General features: G+C 50.8%; 11 protein-coding genes across 11 annotated transcripts; 5 read left to right on the plus strand and 6 right to left on the minus strand.

Moving 5' to 3' along the window:
• Positions 1-425: 425 nt before the first annotated feature.
• Positions 426-1,226, plus strand: EDD37DRAFT_645800 (uncharacterized protein; the record flags this gene model as incomplete). The annotated part of the gene is made up of 1 exon (XM_062817669.1): positions 426-1,226. One exon carries the CDS (start codon positions 426-428, stop codon positions 1,224-1,226), a length of 801 nt encoding a protein of 266 aa, XP_062675966.1.
• Positions 1,227-1,638: 412 nt separating this feature from the next.
• On the minus strand, positions 1,639-3,480 carry EDD37DRAFT_82132 (uncharacterized protein). Its single transcript, XM_062820307.1, has 3 exons — positions 2,828-3,480; positions 2,082-2,771; positions 1,639-1,929 (listed from the first exon to the last, which is right to left on the minus strand). The coding sequence occupies exons 1-3, from the start codon at positions 3,190-3,192 to the stop codon at positions 1,851-1,853; spliced, it is 1,134 nt and encodes a 377-aa protein (XP_062675967.1). The 5' UTR covers positions 3,193-3,480; the 3' UTR covers positions 1,639-1,850.
• EDD37DRAFT_81810 (uncharacterized protein) lies at positions 3,481-5,032 on the minus strand. The gene is made up of 3 exons (XM_062820302.1): positions 4,577-5,032; positions 4,056-4,502; positions 3,481-4,009 (listed from the first exon to the last, which is right to left on the minus strand). The coding sequence occupies exons 1-3, from the start codon at positions 4,688-4,690 to the stop codon at positions 3,770-3,772; spliced, it is 801 nt and encodes a 266-aa protein (XP_062675968.1). The 5' UTR covers positions 4,691-5,032; the 3' UTR covers positions 3,481-3,769.
• A 74-nt stretch (positions 5,033-5,106) lies between these two features.
• On the minus strand, positions 5,107-5,610 carry EDD37DRAFT_604942 (protease prsW family-domain-containing protein; the record flags this gene model as incomplete). Its single annotated transcript, XM_062814783.1, has 1 exon — positions 5,107-5,610. One exon carries the CDS (start codon positions 5,608-5,610, stop codon positions 5,107-5,109), a length of 504 nt encoding a protein of 167 aa, XP_062675969.1.
• A 706-nt stretch (positions 5,611-6,316) lies between these two features.
• On the minus strand, positions 6,317-7,906 carry EDD37DRAFT_81566 (uncharacterized protein). The gene has a single exon (XM_062820300.1). It carries the CDS (start codon positions 7,772-7,774, stop codon positions 6,539-6,541), a length of 1,236 nt encoding a protein of 411 aa, XP_062675970.1. The 5' UTR covers positions 7,775-7,906; the 3' UTR covers positions 6,317-6,538.
• Positions 7,907-8,186: 280 nt separating this feature from the next.
• Positions 8,187-8,791, plus strand: EDD37DRAFT_82155 (uncharacterized protein). The gene has a single exon (XM_062820308.1). It carries the CDS (start codon positions 8,276-8,278, stop codon positions 8,651-8,653), a length of 378 nt encoding a protein of 125 aa, XP_062675971.1. The 5' UTR covers positions 8,187-8,275; the 3' UTR covers positions 8,654-8,791.
• Positions 8,792-9,177: 386 nt separating this feature from the next.
• EDD37DRAFT_557906 (cytochrome P450 monooxygenase) lies at positions 9,178-10,816 on the plus strand (the record flags this gene model as incomplete). The annotated part of the gene is made up of 2 exons (XM_062813731.1): positions 9,178-9,600; positions 9,659-10,816. The coding sequence occupies 2 exons, from the start codon at positions 9,178-9,180 to the stop codon at positions 10,814-10,816; spliced, it is 1,581 nt and encodes a 526-aa protein (XP_062675972.1).
• Positions 10,817-10,875: 59 nt separating this feature from the next.
• Positions 10,876-12,904, minus strand: EDD37DRAFT_645807 (transcriptional regulatory protein LEU3; the record flags this gene model as incomplete). The annotated part of the gene is made up of 5 exons (XM_062817670.1): positions 10,876-11,779; positions 11,876-12,304; positions 12,411-12,629; positions 12,682-12,788; positions 12,851-12,904. The coding sequence occupies 5 exons, from the start codon at positions 12,902-12,904 to the stop codon at positions 10,876-10,878; spliced, it is 1,713 nt and encodes a 570-aa protein (XP_062675973.1).
• A 394-nt stretch (positions 12,905-13,298) lies between these two features.
• On the plus strand, positions 13,299-13,976 carry EDD37DRAFT_557969 (PITH domain-containing protein; the record flags this gene model as incomplete). The annotated part of the gene is made up of 1 exon (XM_062813736.1): positions 13,299-13,976. One exon carries the CDS (start codon positions 13,299-13,301, stop codon positions 13,974-13,976), a length of 678 nt encoding a protein of 225 aa, XP_062675974.1.
• Positions 13,977-14,035: 59 nt separating this feature from the next.
• Positions 14,036-14,721, minus strand: EDD37DRAFT_645809 (Snf7 family; the record flags this gene model as incomplete). Its single annotated transcript, XM_062817671.1, has 2 exons — positions 14,036-14,630; positions 14,678-14,721. The coding sequence occupies 2 exons, from the start codon at positions 14,719-14,721 to the stop codon at positions 14,036-14,038; spliced, it is 639 nt and encodes a 212-aa protein (XP_062675975.1).
• Positions 14,722-15,234: 513 nt separating this feature from the next.
• Positions 15,235-16,341, plus strand: EDD37DRAFT_645810 (uncharacterized protein; the record flags this gene model as incomplete). Its single annotated transcript, XM_062817672.1, has 3 exons — positions 15,235-15,928; positions 16,000-16,042; positions 16,092-16,341. 3 exons carry the CDS (start codon positions 15,235-15,237, stop codon positions 16,339-16,341), a joined length of 987 nt encoding a protein of 328 aa, XP_062675976.1.
• Between the last annotated feature and the right edge of the window lie 3,984 nt (positions 16,342-20,325).

Below are 20,325 nucleotides of genomic sequence, written 5' to 3' on the forward strand. Positions count from 1 at the left end.
AATCCTGGTAGCTAACATGCGCCATCCATTGGTCTTCGCAAAACTCGCTCTGCCAGAGAGTCGTGGACTTCACATTCTATTCGGCTTCCCACAAGCTCGTAACGGTGGGTCCTAGACCATGAGCACTGATCGATGGCGCGCCACCTGTTCGTTCGAGTTCGTATTCCGTGCCGATTCCTTCTCACACACTGAAGTCTCTACAGTCGTCAGTGGTCGGTGTTTTTGGTCTACAAGTCCCGATGTGGAAGGAAAGTTATATCTACCTGAGTTCTGTCGGCCTTTTTTTTCCATTCGCAGATTCGCAGCTGTCCTAGCAAACGACTTCTAGTCTTTGGCATTTTCTATATTATATGGTCTTGTATTCCCAGACTCTGGCAAACATCTTGTACAACAAAGCAACAAATCCCCAAACGCAAACATCAGGCATGGCCAACATCATGACTTTCAGCGTCCCTTATGCTCTTCTCTATGCCCTTGGGGCCATAGTACTGGGCACTGCCGCCATCACACTCGTCCTGCACCTCATCGACTTCGACATCGAGCATTGCATGAGTACAAAACAAGGCGTGGCTATCCAGAACATCTTCAATCCTCTGTACGAACGCCTTCTTCAAGCAGTATCCGTATCAGAACAGCTCGCTACCACGACACCTTCCAGTCCTACCGTGTCATATCGAGGCTACCTCGAGACACTCCCTCGCCGGACCGGTTCGCGCCCCATCATCACTGGCGTCAGTAGCCCTCGTCAAACCACACAACTTCCACCAACGGAGAAGCAAGTCACCGCCAGACTACGCGAGGTCATCACCAATGTCTCCGCTCGCTATCCGTCAGCGACATACCTCGGCCGCTCGACATTTGAGTCCGAGCCAACGAGTCCCATCACCCTCTACGCACGTCACCGCGTGTTCGACAAGACACAATACTACGGCGAAATCCTCAAGGCCAATAAAGCGGATGGCTTGATCGAGTGTACTCTCCATCCCAGCGACGTCAGGACCGTGATCGAAACGGGATGGGCCCAGAGACATCCGCTGTCGACCCGGCTTGCATCTTGGCTTGTGCGGGTACGAGGTGGATGCACGGCCGCGCCAACCCCAGCGTCACAGGTCCTGCTGTATGCTCCGCGAGACCAGGCTGATCTCGAGGTCATTGGACAAGTCGTCAACGCTGCGGTCTGGTGGGTTGGCGGTATCGATTCTAGGCTGGACGATGAATCCTCCTGAAGTCGCAGGTTCCAATCCTATTTATGCTGTCAGATGGTCTTGCAGTATATCGCGGCATGTCGTGTCACCGGTGCAAAACACTTCTTTCAGGGATGGACCCTGCTTGGATTGGCGTGTACGGAATGGAGTGAATTTTGCTGGTTCGGATTGTCGCGGGCGTCTCGATGGGGACTTATAGGCACATGTGGCGGACTCTTCTAGATTGAGATGCCGCCTCGAGTACGGGTGTCAAGCGCAGAGATACGTTTACTATAGTCTGCGCTATGCAGTGCCTTTACATGATCGTTACGCCGGAATGAATCGATCAAACATTAAAATGCAGTCTCTCACGCTCCTCCATCTTTGCCGTACAAATCACTACACAGCGGCAATTCTTTGCATTCAGACCAGACCCCTTTTTGATTGCAGGCTTCATTATCATGCATTATGGTACGGACATGACTAGGTTTTACCGCCGGGTGCTTCGATGGCCGCATTATGCCTGTGGGAGCGCTCGCATGTTCAGCTCCTCGACCCACGAGATAAGCATACGTAAGCGCAAGCCGTGTTCATCCTCAATCCTCGTCCACGCAGCATTTCTTGGATGCATATCAATGCATTCCAACATTACGCTCCCTCGAAGGATTAATAGTACGTCGCATACTGCGATGTTCCATTCAACACTTCCACAAAATTCGTCGCAATAACACGGTCCGTTTGTTCACTGTAATCGGAAATCACAAGTCAGCAACCTCGTTGTTTAGTCCAGCATGGGATTCGTATCCACTTCAATGCACGCAACAGCACACAACCTCAACGTCGTCGCCGTGCTGCGCCCCGTTCTTGGAGGGATGCAAAGAGACAGGAGAAACATACCTAGGATGCAACTCATCATACCAAAGGAACCCATCCGGATTCGTCCCATTATCTGACTTCACGCAAACGGTCTGATTGACGTTACAATGGTTATCATACATCCAACTTGTCACGTCCGTCCCGTTGAGGTAAGCAGTCGGATCATCGTAGATATCCGAAATCAGCGAGTACATGTCCATCAGCGCGAACTGTGCGCCCGGATAGCGTTTCGCGACCAGCGTTTCGAACGGAGTTTGATACTTGAAGATATTGTTCACGGTGGAAGTGTATTCATGCATCGTCTCTGCGATTTCTGTCAAATTGCTAGGTTTGTCCATCCAGTACTGGTTCGGCCCGACGCCGTGAGCGCTGGCGTTGGCGTACAAGGGAGCCAGATGCAGGGGCGCAGTGTTCATTAGAACAAACATACGCCCTCCGGAGGCGTAGAGTCCGTCGAAGACATCGTACACGCAGGATGTGTAGTCGCTCAGCACTTTACCTGGGATCTGTGAGTCGGTGATGAATGCCCACACTCCCAGGTCGTTGGTGCCGATCCACACGGCGTACACGGCTGATGCGGCGGTCAGGGGAGGTGTGAAGTATGGTTCTGGCGGTGTGGCGTTGATGCGTGGCGAGACGAGGTCGGCTTGGAAGGCGGGAACCTCGTATTCGAGAACTGATGGGAAGTTGTTGTTGATCGATGGAAGACGTCTGGGTAGATATCAGCGATGGACTTCAGGAGTCACCGTGGCTTATGGAGATGTTACCTTGGTGTGATCTCGTTGGAACACACGGCGCCCGAGACGGCATAGTCGTACAGTGTCATTTGAGGGTCCCATTCCCCGTTGACTGTCGAGCCGGTATACTGAACGACATAGCGTGGCCAGGTACGGCCTCCGCCAGGGGTCGAAAAGCTCTCTGGCAGCAATGTTCCAGGCGGTGGCGCCGAGCCGTTGTGACTGATGAAGTAGCCCAATCGACTTTCGTCAGTGTAGCTGTCACCGAACGTGATGAGAGAATTGAAGTTCGACACTGACCATGCCGGATTCTTTTCTTGCCTAGGGATCAGAGAAGAGGCATGAGACTGGGCAAGTAGGGACAATGTGAGAGTAAGGGATATGAAGGACTTCATATTGACTGGAAATGAGCTGAAATGTTCGGGAGGGAGCAGCGAGTGACCAGCATGAGGTCAGGAAGCAGGCGGTTTTTATAGTTCCTTCGCACAACTCCCGGAAAGAGCTACTCTGAAGCTCCATCGCCTAACTCGTGCCTCACAGCATTACCACCTGCCCATGGAGTATTGTGCCGGTGACATGCTGGACAGTCCACATTGAATGCGGAGTAAATCATGGTCACACAACTAGTCAGGGACCGAAGTGACGACGACGTCGAATGAAAATCAACAATGGGGCGAAAAGCGGTGATGCCGGCAGACTTCCGCAAGCAAGTGGAGGTGAGTAGCTTGCCTTCGATGCATCATCGACGTTGAAGATGTGGACGAAAGAGGAAGCTGTCGATCGTGGAGAAGCATATTTTCTGATGATGAAAGCAAGGATGTACAACTATTCAGCCTGAAAAGTGGGTAGCACAATAGGATAGATGGAGATACTTTGCATTCACCCAGCCTTCCCCCGCAATGTCAATGGTGTGATCAGAGCCTCCAGAATCTGTTTCCAATCGGTTCCCTGGGCGTAAGTCGCTGAAAGACCTCAAAAATCTCGATCATGTTGAAGTACCATGGTATGGACACCAGTGCCTCTCTTCCCTTCGGCCATCTTGCGAGCCTCGTCGGCAGTCATGCGGTCCCCGGTCTTGTCATAATGCTTTGAAGCCAGGGTCTGCCATTTCTTCTTGTCGTAGTCATGGGCCCAGGCCTGGAATGTGTCTTTGTCGCCTTTAGGTTTCTTGTCTTCGTTGTCGGACTTCTTTTGAGACTTTTGTCCCTTGTCCTGCAGATTGTCAGTGACACCTACTCCAAAACTGGTATTCACTGACCTTCTTGTCGGTCTTCTCGGCATCACCAGTGTCTTCGGATTTGGCGTTCTCTTCGGCTTCCTTCCTGGCCTTTGCTTCAGCCTGCTTCTTGAGACCTTCTTCCTTTGTTTTAGCCTTCTTTGCGGCTTTGTCGTCGTCTTGATCTTTCTTGCTGCCTTCGTCGCCATCCTTGGACTCTTCCTGCTCTGCGCTCTTCTCCTTCTTGAGCTCACTGAATCGCTTTCTGACCTCGCCTTCGTTCTGGAATCCGTTGGTAGCTTCGAGAATAGCTTTCCATTTCTCCTGAGGGTTCTCCGTCTTCATTCGCCATATGGTCTCATCATCAGTCTCCTCACCGTCCTTTCCAGCAGGTTTAGCTTTCTCCTTGTCTCCTTCATCTTTGGCTTTGTCTTTCTTGCCGCCGGTGGCTTCGGTCTTGGAGGTATGAGGCTTTCCGCAGCATGGGCACTGTTCGCGCTTAATATCACGACACATGCGAATGGGCAAATGTGGTAAGTAGCAGATAGCCCTTCGAAACATACCATTCGTGGCTTCCTTGGCTTAGGATCTGGTACTCCTCGAAAAGCATCAAAGATGGACATCTTGATAGCTTCTTTACTGCCATCGCGCTTGGTGTGATACAGTGTGAAAGACATTGCTGCAACCAGATGAAAGCTGTCCGAAGAGGGTGGACAAGATGCTGTGGATCAATGAATCCGGGAAGCGGTGCTGGAGGTTGCGAACTTTAGGAGAGGTCAAGGCTTTTATATCAAAAAAGATCTGAGGCAGGTATAAATACCTCGACTCGGGATTGTGAATGTAGTCGTCACTTGGATGTCGGCCTCAGAATATCTCAAAAGCATTGTTGCTAACAGGTGTGGCGAGAATGGTTGTAACAATACCAATAGAACTGAATAGCCGGTAGTACCAGCAACTTCCAATTGTCCTCGAAAAATAGCACGAACAATAAGTTCTGTTGCACACTTTCAATAAGTCGATCTTATGATTTGTGGCAGTGACATAGATCCGATGGATGTCCAGCGCCGCAGATCGTCACAACTTTTACTGGACGTCACAAAACAATCCCGCACTGAGATAGCTTTCCTCTGAGGATGAACACCAGCCATAGTTGAATGCCGACGACACAGCTGAGGGTAAAGCATATTTCAGTTTTCCCTTGCGGAGGGACCCAACCGATATTGCCGCGATATGCGCTGATAGCAAACAAGGTAAAATCGGAAAGTCCGTGGAGCAGGACCGATTGTTGAAGAGCTTGCCACGTTGTCAATGGTTCGAGTCTGGTATCTCGTGCCAGAACATTGACACCGGTGAGGGCTGCTGTCATTGCATGGCCAGGAATGCCAAAGACAGTCCGCTCGACAATGGTAAGAACGAGTCTCTTCGTTTCCTTGTTTCGAAAGGCTCCATATGCGGTAGCGATGTTCTCGACTGTTGCGAAACCCACAGCAGCAGTGACCGGAACAATGAGATAGTCACGATCTGTGGTGACTTTTCCATATTTGCGAGCAGCAATAAGCGCCCAGTACTTGAGTCCTTCCTCCAGCAAACCAGCCATGATGAACGAGAAGACAAATATATACACCCAATATTGCCATCGACGGGACAGTTCCATCCTTCTCTTGCAATGAGCTGTATCTTGATCGTGTCTTCACTGGTCGTGGACTCCTTGATATACTCTTTGGCATCGGTTCGGAACAACAACAGCGCAAGTGGATATGCAAGCACTCCTTGGAGCACAATGACCAACGCCATGCCAAGAGTGCCCACGGTGATGTACGTCCAGGCCAGAGTACCGACGTGTGTCTTGTCCCAAGGCTGACGGCGACCTTCCCAGATCCAGAGTAAGACGCTGGGGAGCGTCAATATGGAGGTCAACGCTGCCAGATTTGATGGCGACCTTGTGTCATAGGCCACACCGGGTCGCCAGTTATGCAGTCCAGCGGAGTTTGTAGGTTTCGAGGTTGACAGGCTGTCGACATGCTGGCTTCCGTTCGAAAATGACTGGGGTGCAGCAACATGTTCTGATATATCGGTAGCCATAGATGCTGAAATGACCTCGATGGTACGAGGTCCTCTAGCTGCCGTTGGGGCGATTGGGGGTTGCTACTCAGGTAGATGTCCTGGGGTCGGAAAGTAGCAGAACAAGCATCAAGCATGTGGCTCGAGTCCGCCATCTCTAAGGCAGGCGGCGTGCTTTATGGTCTTCATGGGCGCTGCTTGCTTCTTAGCAATCACGACCAGCCACGCGTAGACAACAGAATGAGATCAATGAAGCGACCTGCCAGGTGTTGTCCTGAAACATGGGTGGTGGGCCTAAGGGCATGTGGGTGACCTTGTCCGGCCTAGCGTTTCCGTGTCCGTATTCGTGTCCGTAGCCGCAAACCCGCTTGATGTCAATCGGGAGGCCTGCCACTATTAGGTGCCTCTGCTCAAGGTGGTGCAAATCCAGCAGGCACAGAGAGATGCGGTGGTTGGATCATGGCTCAGGCCATGGCTCGGGTAGCAGAGCTTTCCTGAATCAGCTTCCACGCCGACAAAACCAGTTCCTTTCCAGGCGCCTGGATGTTGTCATCAAATCTCAGGGTCGAAATCTGATCCACAAGAAGGCAACCAAAACCCCTCGCCCACCAGATGTCTTGTCCCAGTGTTTCCGCCAGAACGCCCCAGTACATTAGCGTAAGAAGAGCGATATCGTCGTTAGCTTTGATTGCCTTGACATAGTCCTCGCCAGCCATGTTCAGCCATGCTAGAGCATATCCCTTGTAGTTGACATCTGCACATTTGACCCAACATTCTCGGAGCATCAAGATTGCTGTTTTACATGCTTTCCAGAAAGCGACTTGCTCCAAGCGGCGCTCGTAGGAGTCGGCAACGGTAGATGCGACCCGCAACTCGTTCGTCTCGCTTAGCTTGGAGATGGCGGCATCAACCGCCGCGTTCAATGGTAGTTGGGGTAGTTCTGAGAAGCGCTTCAGTCTTCGAATGTAGGGCGATCGCTCGATAAAGGTAGGTTGACTTTCCATGACGACAGCACAACCACGCAGCAGCTCGAAATGAGTCAGCATGTTCTGTACCATATCCACGGATCCAGAGTCATTCCCCTCCGAGGAGAACTTTGCAGAGGCAAGTGCAAGAACCATGAGCATCAACGAGAAGCAAAGCATAGCCTCGAAACTGTCCGGCTGGATGTTCGGCAGCTCGTTACGGAAGCTGCTGACAGCTAAGGTTTGGTATGAAATTCCAGCATTTACGTAGCAATGGCGGTCGCGCTCGTAGGAGGTTGCGACCTCAAATGCGGTTATTGCAAAAAGCCCGTTCAGGAGAAAATCGTGCTCGAGTGACATTGCCGGCACTTTTGTTTGCCACATGTATTCGTCGTTGGCGATTGGAGTGGACATACTCTTGTAGGTGACAATTGACCATCTGTTCATGAGTTGCAGCTCCAGTATGTGGCTGTGCTGGACAGATCCCATTTTCGCATTGAAGCTCTGCGGAAAAACTGGTTGAATGGCTTCTGGATCTCCATCGATGTTCGCTGCCGCAGGACCACTGATGCACGGCGAGGTTTGCACACCCGGTGCCGGCGCTACATATTCGCAAGGCGTTCCTCTGGCTTTGCAAGCTGCACATGGTGGACCATCCTCTGGGCATTTGACATGTCGTTGCTTACAGGTCGAGCAGCCTCTGCGGGACTTGGGATGCGAGCGGCGTGGCGGCATCACAAAAGCCGTGGACACTGTCCATGCCTCTACTAACAACTGCGTTGTCGCGATGCAGTCCGGTAGGCGATGAGGAGTGAACGCCTGAAGAAAGGAGGAAAGAAGGCAGGAGAGCACCAAAGTATATGTAGCGAATTCGATTACAAGTACGAATGCGAGAAAGCTTAACTTGTTCCTGGGCATTTGCCGGCATCTTTGGCGCTTTCTTTGCAGACCATCTCAGTCGACGGCATGCTCGTCCTGCCCAACAAACACCAGAGTGCAGGCTGATCTTTCTTGCAGAATGATTGCTTCTAACAAAGTGCGCTATAACCCATGCTGAGATGGTGCGAAGTCACTCACAGTTGAGAGATAAGTATATGAATGCACGTATTTCACGCTCGTCCTTTGCAATTGCATCCTTCTTCCTGCTACCTCCTGACAAGACCTGTTGACCTCTTACTTTTCCGTTCCCTTTGTCCATAATACAAAAGGTTGTGATCCACCCGAGGGACGCAAATCATGTCGACCATACTGCGGCGTCTGAAAGCTACCACCCCAATGAGCCGAATTACGCTGCCGGCTCGATGCACGACTCTGCGCAACATTTGCATGAGAAGTAACAAGGCTCGACCTATTCTCATAATCTCGAGATTACCATCCAGCAGCAGACCCAACGCCGATACCCAAGGGTCGCACACCTCGAAAGCCGAGGACTCGCCATATACTCCCTTCAGTTTTGCCGGACTGGGTGCCACTCGTGCCGTGAAGATTACTATCCTAATATCCATCGGCATCATTGGGACCGCTGAGACTGTCTTCTGGACGAAGGCATTGTGGCATTACTTTTCTGAACCAACCGACGCACAACCTGAGGAGGGGGAGAACGTTCACCATTAGTAGTGGGGAAAAAGACATTCTCAGACATCACATTGCCCTGGAGAAGAGATGGACCTGATAGCACACGGATCGTCCCAAACATTCGCACGAAGTGCTTCCACTGAAGGGATTGAACTCCAATAAGGATCTAGGGGGAGTTACCCTGGTGCAGGTCAGCGCCATGCTGAGAGTGGTTCAGGGACTGCACGTTCCACGATCATTCTTCCACCCGAGCAGTAAGATGAGACCAAGACCGACTTTGAGAGAAGTCATTCTGGACGTGAAGACACCGAGGTCTCAATCTCGTGTTAACAGCCAGTCTTGATGATCTAAGGTGAATCGATGTGGCCAACGAAGGTTGGACGATCTCAGCACTCGGACCACAAAAACCCCGAGCGAACTTCGCATTCTTTGCCGAATCGCTACAAGGGACATACCCCCCTTCAACGTTGATGTCCACCACATATAATGGAAAGCCTTGCACCACGATTCAGAATCGCAATCTTCGTGGCCAGGTAGGTACGATCACAGTAACGACCGCCGTCATGGATTCATCGACACCCCTACCTCAGCGCAGTTTTACAATTGCAGGACACCTTCTCACACTTCTAGCCTTATGGTTCCTGGTCCACATCATCTACACCACAGTCTTATATCCCCGATTCTTTACGCCACTAAGACATATCCCAACTCCACCAAAACACTCCTTTCTCAAAGGATCCCACCCTTACGACCGAAAGACCCGAATGATACCTCTCCGACACTGGAACAAGACGATTCCGAATAACGGCCTCATCAGATTCTACCTGCCAGGATACCAGGAGCGACTGCTCGTAACAAGTCCCAAAGCACTGAGCGAGATCCTAGTGGCCAATGAAGCACACTTCACCAAGCCCGACTTTGTAAAGATCCGACTGAAATACGTCACGGGCAATGGCCTGCTCTTAGTCGATGGGGAAGAACACAAGGTCTGTTCTCCTCCCATCTCTTCCCCTGGGAGCAAGCCGGGACTGACACCCTCCGCAGATGCAGCGTAAGAGTTTCATGCCAGCCTTCTCCTACCGCCACATCAAGAACTTGTACCCAGCGTTCTGGTCTAAAGCGAGAGAGCTGGCGCAAGGTATTGAAAAGGAACTCAAGGCCCACAAGCTGAGTAATAATGATGTGATCGAAATGAGAGGCTGGGCTAGTCGAGCCACCATGGACATAATCGGCCTCACTGGAATGGACCACGACTTTGACTCGCTCCAAGATCCGAACAATTCGCTCAGTCGGCAATACAGAAATATGCGCCCAGATCCAACTCGACTTGAAGTTTTCCTTGCATTGACATTGGGGTTGTTTTCAAGTAACGTCGTCGGCATTCTTTCAAAGATGCCGGTCAGCCAGATGAGGTCAATCACAGCTGCGTCCAATTATGTCAGGAATGTTTGCAGAAGCATCATTCAGGAAAAGCAAGCCAAAATGAAGCAGGGCTCGTCGGGCACAGATGTTGACATCATCTCCGTGGCATTGCAAAGCGACGCTTTCACCAGCGAGAACCTCGCGGACCAAATGATGACGTTCCTAGCAGCCGGGCATGGCACCACTTCCGACGCTCTCCAATGGGCTGTGTATAGTTTATGCAAGAACACCAACCTCCAGAAACGCTTGCGCGAAGAGGTTCGTGACAAACTCCCCTCGGTGACCGGGAACGACACCATCTCGGCCGACGAACTCGACAGTCTGCCATATCTGCAGGCCTTTTGCAACGAAGTGCTGCGTTACTACCCTTCAGTGCTGTCCACAGCCCGAGAAGCTGTTCAGGACACAATCGTAGCCGGGCACCGTATTCCGAAGGGCACGGTCCTGACTCTTGCGCCCGGCATGACCAATCATGATCCAGAACTCTGGGGTCCCGATGCGGATGAATTCGATCCTGAACGATGGATGCGCGAAGGCTGCTCGAATACCGGAGGTGTGCAGAACAACTATGGGTTCTTGACTTTCTTGCATGGTCCACGCAGTTGTATTGGCGCAACGTTTGCGAGAGCAGAGTTGGCTTGCTTGGTAGCTGCGGTCGTTGGGCGCTTTGAAATGGCACTGGAGGATCCGGATAGAGAACTCGAGTTGAACAGACGTGGTATAAGTGCTGCACCGGCGGACGGCGTCCGGGTCAAGTTAGAGGTCGTTGAAGGATGGTGATTTCGTAGTACGTCAAGGTCTTCCCTTGCGGCACATGCCGTTGAAAAACACCAACAAGCTCAAAACGTTGGAAGGGCCGCCATATCCAGAAACAATTCATCCCAATTGACGGAAGCAAAAATATCTTCGTCCAGGCCCATGTTCAGGACATCATTCCCTGGCAGAGCATCTTGAGCGGTTGTCTGATCCTGGACCTGGGCCTGGGCCTGCTTGGTATAGGTTCTTAACCGCAAGAGTGAAGTCAAGGAGAGATTGGCGCCCATCCTCGATTTGATGGTAAAAAATGGTTCAGTGTCGCTACCTCGACTCATAGTGTCTCCGTACTGGCTCAGACGGTCAATAAACCTGACTGCGCGTGCCATGAAGTCGCCGGTGGCAATTGAAAGGGTCTGCACGACTTGCCTGGCTTGACTGATGCCATTGACCAGCATGCTATTATCGACCAGCTCGCGGTGGGGGGAGCACCTCACAAGCAGAAGATAACATACGGCATGGATGAGAATCTTCTGGATACGTGAGGGTGCGTAGAAAAGCTGCTCCTGGATAGTCGAGGCCGTGCGTATAATGTCGCTGGCCGCCATGAAGGCTTGGACCAGCCAGTGTGACGATGCTTCTACCGTAGGCGCGGTATCGTTGTCTGGAATTGATAGCGCAAATGTGTACAGAATCATTCGGCAACCAAACAGGACGATATGGTCGCTAGGTGACCATGAAGTTGAAAATCGGAACTCCAAGGCGCGCAATTCGCTCTCGAAATTTCGAATGACTGGGAGCGGGGTCGGGAGGAGGCCGGTACTCGTCGATTCGCAGGATCCGAGGGTATTGCAGATATTGAGAGCCTGTATCGAAAGGTGGAGCTGATGATAGAGTGTATCTGGGAGCCATTCTGGTTTGGTTGATGACATCTGTAGAAGGCTGTGGTCTAGCTGAATGGTGGCTGGTAGGCCTAGTCCACCACTGACACTGCTCAGCGCGTTAGTCGTGGGTTTGTCCACAGCATTAACACAATGGATTGAGGCATGTGTCACTGTCCGACATGGTTCATGGCTTGTCACGTACCTGACGTTTGTGGTGAAACAACAAGCCCATACTTTCCGACGGAGGAGCTCGTGACCGCCATTGTAGGAATCGAAGCCGTACTCGAAGGAATGATCAGGACGATGCATCCCCATCCGCAAACCCATCTGTGTTGCTAGAACCGCAAACGCGTGAGAGGGGTCTTCCATTCTCAGGTACGGTAATGGCCATTGACAGAGAAGAAGTAGTGCCTGCATGAATTGTAGAGAAACGTTGGTCGGTTTCGGTGCTTCGTACGCCATTGTGCGGACTTTGTCGGCGATTGACGAGTAGAGATCCTTCCGCTCAGGGTGTCCTCTTAAAGCAGTGACCAGGACAGTCCAGAATAGGAGCGGACATGGTTTTGCATACTCCAGGAATTTGGATGAGTCGGGCAAGATGGGACAGAATGAATCGTAGCGGAGAAAGTATCTGTCATGTGTTAGACGTTGACGCCTCAAGTCGGAACAGCTTCACTGTTCGGCCAGAAGTGACATCGAACGGCACCGCTGTTCTGGACGCTCCGGAGTAGACGTACTCTTTGATGAGGTCTTGCGCTTCTTGTTCTGGCAGGTCGACTCCTGGCAATTCACTCAGCAGCGATAAGTCTGGTATTTGCACTTCGAGTGGCGTCAGCACTCCGGTCGGCGGTATCACAGTGTCATGATTGGTGCTGTGCGTCGGTTGACTTGATGCTTCTCGAGTGTTCAGAGTCTGCTTGAGTTCTTGCAATTCTTTCTCGACTGCAGTGAGCCGTCTTTACATGGTCAGAACATGACAGACTGCAGGGTCGTTTTGCGGGCACATACTCTCGCCTTTTCGTACGCTTGAATGCTGGGTCAACAGAGCAGATCCGCTGAGCCTTGGTGCATCTTGAACATGGCGAAGGGAACTTTTGTGGACCATCACATGCCAGCTAGGTAACTATTAGGCCTCTGAAGGCCAGTCATGGCTTGTTGACAAGGGGATGGAACATACTTTCATCTGTCTGCAGTAGACACAAGCAACGAAGTTGCTCTTTCTGCCACGCATGATGGCTGCCTATTGAGCGCACTCATCTAGGTAGGAAGGCAAGCATAGGAAGGAGGGTCCGTTGAGGTGGAAGCCAGGGAAGCCATCTCGTATGGTCTGAGGGTATGATGCTGCTTTTGTGGGATGTATCTGGCACGTGATATACGTTAAATCGGCAACAATATGTCATATATAGTCGTTCTCCCACGCCATTCATTTCAAGAGAATGCTTGCAAGAATGCATACTTTCCAGACAAAGATTCACAAATTGCGGAAGTGCTCAGCAAGCTGAAGAGACTCTCATGTTGGAGATCAAACCGGGATATGGTGATCAAATCAAAGTTGTTTTGGTGTCTGCGTCCTGCATCTGAATTGAGTGCCTCCTCGAAAACACGGGTATCCGTGAACCACGCCCATGTCTTCACATCATCACGATCATCACGGTCACGATCATAGTCACGGCCACGGCCATGGACATGGTGACGGCCACGATCATTCACACGACTTGGAACCAGCACTACAGTCCAACCTTTATAAGCAGATCAACTTCGATAGAATCATCACCCTGAACGAGGCTGAGCCACGGTCCGGAGCAGCAATTGTCCAGAAATCATGGGACGAGAGGCTCAACGAACAACCTATCCTTGAAAGCGACGCAGATGAGCAACTCCTCATGCACGTCCCCTTCGGCGGATCATGCAAACTGTACTCCATACTCATCCGTACCTCAGACACGGACTCGGCACCATCGACCCTGAAACTCTTCCGAAATCGAGACGATATGGACTTCAGTACGGCCACAGACCTCAAACCAACCCAGACTGTAACCCTACCCAAGAGCAACGATGTTGCAGAAATCCCTCTGAACCGTGCTCTGTGGAACGGGACCACCTCCATCAATCTCTTCTTCGAAGACAACCACTCAGCCGGCGAAGAGGATGTCACGCGGATAGCGTACCTGGGGTTCAAAGGAGATTTTATGGCTCTCAACCGGGAACCAGTCAGTGTTCTCTATGAAGCCGCCGCAAACCCTCAAGACCACAAGTTGATCCAGGGATTGACCAACACGAATCAGTCGATGCCAGGGCAGTAGATTCTGCCTAAATTATGCCAGCGCTAAATGCCCGATGTACCACCAGTGTATCCAGAAGTTCAAGCTTCCAACGCCACTCTTCTTTGTCGTGCTCGTTCCTTCTGCTTCTGTAATCTCTCCAACTCGGTAGTAGGCGCGTCAGGCAAAGTGCCCTCTCCCACGATCGTCTTGTTCGGCGCATCAGGTAGTACACTCACTCCGGAGACTTCTCGTTCCATAGCCTCAAGTTCGTCCTCAACTTCATCTTCGTCTGCGTTAGACATCTGTCCGGCGAGCGCTTCGCTGATCTCGTCCTGGTACTTTCTAGCGTCTTCCGAATCGGCCAACATTTTCTCGACGCCTTCCAAACCGCCCATCTCCTTGTGTATCTGGTTCAAAACCTGCGTGCCTTGTTGTAGCCCGAACATTACATCTTTCTGGACCAGCGCGAACTCCACGCTACTCGTCAATTTCTCGAGTTGTTCGAGCTGGGCGTCGGTCTTGGAGAGGAGGGATTCTTGGTACTTCTTGCGGCGCAGGGCGAGAAGTGCTTTGGGCTTGTCGCCTTTGGCTAGACATTCGCGTGCAATCTCGGTCTCACGGTTCGTTATGACGGTGACTTTCTTCTGATATTGTCGTAGTTTGTCGCGTTGGTTTTTCATGTCCAGGATTGCCCTGTTGGTGTCAGCAGCGACCGAGAATAGGAAGTGGACGATTCGTACCTGTCCTGCGCAGAGATTTTATGCGCGCTTTGGGTGTTGCCCATCTCCACTGCATGACTGCTCCCTCTAGGAGCGATGGGTAAACAAGGGCAACATGTACAGAATATGTCCAACAGGGTCGGCATGTTAAGTGATAAGAATGCCTATCGCACACTACGTAATGCTGCCTATCGTGGTTAGCCTCGGTGGTCGCTTTCGGGGTGATGCCTCCAACTGGTCAGGACGAATGTCCCTTACGACTTGTTCGTTTCAACACTGACAGGGACCATCTATGCAATGTGTCTTGTGATCAGAGCAGATGCGCCAGATTGCGAACGCATTCAGTTTCGTCTGTCCTCGTTTCAAGGTGCCCATGCCCCGCGTTGAAGCTGTAAGATGGACCATCAATTTTCTCCCTGATGGGATGGCTACGAAACCTTCCACCAACACTGGTTAATACATCGAAAGGTACAGCTAATGGCACGATCAGAACTCGCAACCTAGGTCCTGCTAGCACCCCCTCTGCCTGATCTCGACGTGAATATCTCGGGACCAAAGAACCTAACTCGCACGACAATATGACCCAGCCTATCACTAGAAGACAACCTGACGACCCAGAGACAAATCCGAACTCACTCCATGACTTCCACCAGGCAAAGCGCGGAGCCAAAAACGTTCCTCCCAACGTGATGGCTCTACCTGGCGAAAATGTAAGCATACCAAAAGACCCAGGCCACCCCTATGCCCAAACCAAGCACATCAAGTTCGATTTTTACGACCAGAGGACTTCAAACGCCGCCTTTGGGTATGAACATTTCGTGTCCTTACCACCAAAGTACGATGAAGACACAAGCCAACAATGGCCCTTGATCCTGTTCCTTCATGGCGCCGGCGAGTCCCAACGCGGTGTCGGACGTGATGGTGTCAGACGCAATGATTCGTTCTTGTCAATCCGGCACGGTATCCCCAAAGTGATATTGTGCTACGACAAGCTCAAGTCAAACGAGACGCCGGCGATCAACATCGATTTGCCGATTTTTGTCAAACGGAGCAAGCAAGCGAAACAGGCCGACAAATCTGTTGAGCCGGTACCGCCAGAAGTATGCACGCTGTTGGCCGAGAACTTCATCACGGTGACTCCATCGTTAAACATGGAATGGGGTTACGGGTGGAATGCATCGGTCTTGTCAGCCTTGCTTGACGAGATTGTTGAGCGATATCGTGTTGACTTGGACCGTATCCATGTCACGGGTTTGGTTTCAGCATGGGTGGGTACGGGACGTGGGAGCTCGCACTACATACGCCGCACAGGTTCGCTACGCTGATGCCCATCTGTGGCGGAGGAGATCATCTGAGAGTGAGCCATATCAAGCATATACCGCAGTGGTGAGTAGTTTCCCAAGCACGAAAGTGGAGGGCTGACATTTGCAAACAGGATCCATCACGGTGATCTTGACGATATCATACCCGTGCAAGCGTCGCAGAAGATGGCTAGGGCGCTTGAGCACGCGGACGCTCCCGAGGTCAAATTCTCGAGATATCCGGAGCTCAGGCATGACAGCTGGACCGAAGCTTACAATAACCCTGAAGTGTACCGGTGGATGTTGCAGCACAAGAGGACCGTCACGGGCGATGAAGAAGCTGTGCCGGCTGAGAATAAGGTCGTACTCTCTGGGGAGCTGTGAACAGGAGAAGAAGCGACCCCTCGGGCATGAATTAACGGGATGAAATTGTAACATAGACATTCTCAATTCTGTAAGCCCGCATGGTGGATTTTGGGAGTCCCATGACTTAATAACAGCACGACGTGACACTTGATCCTCCTATGACCGGATCATATTGCTTCCTGGCATCGACAATCCTCTTCTGCAGACCGCATCAACATTTCTCGGTGCTCGTATGGAACCTCTGCTTCATGTGGAAGACATGGCAGTAGCAGCTGCCGTGGAAATGTTGTCAGCCCCTGATGATCAGATAACGAGAGAGACAGAAGTGACTCACTCGAAGATGTTGAACCCTTCCAGTTACCAAAGAGAAATATAATTGTTCAGAGTAATTCGTGATGGCCGGTGGCGATACCGATCCTCATAGTCCGAGTAGCTTCCAACATCAGCCTTCCGTCAAGACCACCAGGAAGCCAACAGACTTACTCCGAGTCAGAATCATCATCGCAGTAACAACGATGTCGGCGTCTCCGTCCACGACGCTCCGGGATGGCCAGCGTCGCAAGGCGTACACGCGGGCCGTACCACATCATGGCATCGTCGACGCGGCAGCCACCTCTGCGCACGAGCCTGACACGGCGTCCGTCCAAGAAGTCCATGTTTTGTCGTTTCAAAGGGTGTTTGAGAGAATGCTTGAGTTGATAGTATCTTGATGTAGCTGGATGCTGTTTCGCTGAGAAGGGATACCTGAGGTACTTGAGGGAGTGAAGAATATATGTGCGAGGGAATGCTTCCTGGCAGTTTGGCGATAGTGTTTGTATCAATCAAAGACGGTGTTGCTTCTTTCGGAGCCGTAGCACACGAACAAAGCTCTCAGATGCAAGCGCTTGCTTAGAAACGATCTTTGACCTGTAATGAGAGAACGAAATTGTGTCATTGTTTCCTTACCGCTTGATATGCTCAGGAGCAATCGTCAGGTCACACCATGCGTGCGTTTGTGTTGCCATGGCCATCTTCGATTGTAGGTATATTGCGACTTGCTGTTCAGCTGGTATTCGTAGGCACGTTCAGATTCTTCCATATCTTCATCTCATAACATCGTTCGCCTATTATCAGATTTCAAGGTCTGATATGCCATAACGGAAGATCATCTTTTCGAGCTTGATCCCCAGCGTGGCAGGCTGAACCAACTGCCCGTGCTGTCTGGGCTTTTTTTCACTGGAGTCTCATTCCTTATTTCTCGCAAGATCTGCCTGCTGATGGGGATGAGTCGTGATTCTGGTACATTGGCACGGTGACCTCCCCAAGAGTAAAGAAGCTTGAGAGTTTCCTTGCATTTTTGCTCCACTTGTAGATATACCTCAGAACTTAAGATATCGGTATGAAGGGTGCACAAGAGGGAACATTTGGTGAGAGCGACGATCCATGGTGTCTGGGACCCTATGCCTGATATCTTGAAGTTGGGATCCGCGCCCAACTCGAGCAGGCAAAGCACCATCTTCGGGTTGGGCACGTTCTCCGAAAGCGCATCCATCAATAGTGGCCACCGCTCCTCAGGGTTCGTTGGTGTGGGCGGCACGATGAGAGCACCCCACTCCGCGCTTACCCTCACGTAGGCATTAGATTAGGCATGCCTACTGGGGTACCCGTCACCCCCAAAGTGGTTTTTTGTTAGGCGTTCTTAATAGGGTGCCCGTCACCCCTAAAGTGGTTTTTATCAGGCGTCCTCAATGAGTTGCCCGTTACGCCTAAAGTAGATTTTTGTTAGGCGCACTTTTAGGGGTGCCCGTTCACGCTTAACCCGATACCTAAATAATTTCGTGCGGGGGTGCCGTCCCGCCTAACGGACTGCCGATATAGTAGGTTAGCCGAGTACGTGATTTCCGGATAATGGTATACGTATCCCCTGCGCAGTAGGATTGGCACTTTTTTTCTTGGCATTCACGACACGCGTTGTTTACCCCAACTAAGTTAACTTTGTATGCTCCTACCATAGTAAATATGACTACCACTCGGCGCTCTGAACGTATAAAACACCCAAAACTCATTTGGGAGCAGGATATTGCTACTCCACGCCCAAAAGCCAAAAAAGAGCAAGAAAAACGGCTTCCTGCGCTAAAAACGCGGTTGGTTGCCGAGGCGGCTCTATTCGCTGTCAAAGACCTCGTGGACTAACCACTACCTGAGTACACGCCCTTGATAAAAGTCAAATCAACGGCATTTGTTATCCGTTGGCTAGAGAGGGACCCGTTTAGCCTTTTCATACGTTTCATTAGCGAGGTATCGCTTATGGCCTTAGTAAACGCGATAAATACGCGGGCTATCAGTCAAATGGAAGGTGCCTAAGGAAACCCTCGCGGTTGGTCTCCGCTGACGCGAGAGGAACTTCTCTATTGGCTAGGTCTGCTGTTTTATATGGGCAATCATATGGGCAAGCGTAGATAGGACCAATGGACAGGATCTAGTAGCTTCATAGGGCAATTTATGTCGTAGTTACGTTGGGAGTAAATCCATCGATTTATATCCTGTACCATACAACCTCGACAACCTAGCAACCCCTAGTGGTACAAGATCGAGCCAGTATACTCAATCGTACGTACTAATTATTACGAAGCTATTACGCCGTCATCGTGGCTTACTATCGACGAGGCTATAATCGCTTGCGGTGGCCGATCGATTCATACGCTTAAAGCACCTAATAAACCTATCTCAGAGGGCTATAAAGCCTAGATACTCGGTGTATAAGGAGGCTACTATTATGATTGGCTACTATACTCACGCTAGGTGGGCACCGAATACTGTGTCAAGGGTAAATAGGTACTATTCCCTTAGTATGGCGCCGACTATCCTGTTTACCTAGCGGAGACATTTCAAGTGCCTCTAAGGCTCTGTTAGAGACTGATAAACCGAATTCCCTAGCGAAAATAGCTATTATTCCTGGACAACCTATTTCTGAATGTCGAGGTCGTATATACCCTCTTACTACTCGACGTAGGTATTATAGGGACAATACGAAAAAGGTCAACTAGTCTACCACAGATTTTACTCGACGTCAAAGAGATTAATAGGGCTCTTGAATACGGCGGTCTTCTCGCTAGTGTTATTAACTACGCTCTTTGCTTTGCCTGGCAGGATAATAACGTTGTCCTTGGTATCACGATAGCTTACTCCGTACATAAAGAGGAGGACTTTATTGTACGGCCACGGCGGCGTCTAAAGGACTCGTCAACTAATGCTATTATAGCGCGGGAAGTATTCGACGACAACCAAATCAAAGACTGCCGCATTCCCTTGTTTATCGAAGACTATAATTACGGCATGAACGCTATCGATATTGCCAATCAACATAGGCACGAGTTTAGCTATTATCTTCCCTACGAGTAACGTAGTTGGCGGCCGCTACTATACTGGCTATTTAACGTCTGCCTCGTTAATAGCTTTGTTATCTAGCGTGAGTTTCAGTCTACCGAGGAGCGAGCGAAAAGACGTGATCATGAGCGATTTGAGAAGCAACTTATACGTCACCTACTTCTTCGTGGTATAGGCTATAAGCTATCTCGAATGCCACGGCGACGGCGGTGTGCCTGGGGTAGTAAGCACTCTCAAGACTGTCAGCAGGGTATCACAATACGTAGACGTACGCCCCTGGCGGAGGTTGTCAACGAGTCACGACCTGGGGCGCGATCAAGGAACGTCCAAACGGGTTGTATGGTCTGTGGTGTTAACCTATGTACTCACGGACCTTGCTATACTAATTGGCATGAAGATCTCCTATCAAAATGTATGTAGTTAAGCATGAATGGTAGTACAATAGCATGAGGGAGTACATGAGGTTGCATAATTGGGAATGCCAAGAAAAAAAGTGCCAATCCTACTGCGCAGGGGATATAATGCACTTTTGATAACTACTTTCGAGGCCTAGTACGCCTATATTAACTCAATATAATAATATATATACCGATCGACTAATAAGTATAAGAGTAGTAGTGTGGTTGTAGCTTTGAA

Source organism: Exophiala viscosa, assembly GCF_022695815.1.
Source record: "Exophiala viscosa unplaced genomic scaffold EDD37scaffold_1, whole genome shotgun sequence".
NCBI lineage: Eukaryota > Fungi > Ascomycota > Eurotiomycetes > Chaetothyriales > Herpotrichiellaceae > Exophiala > Exophiala viscosa.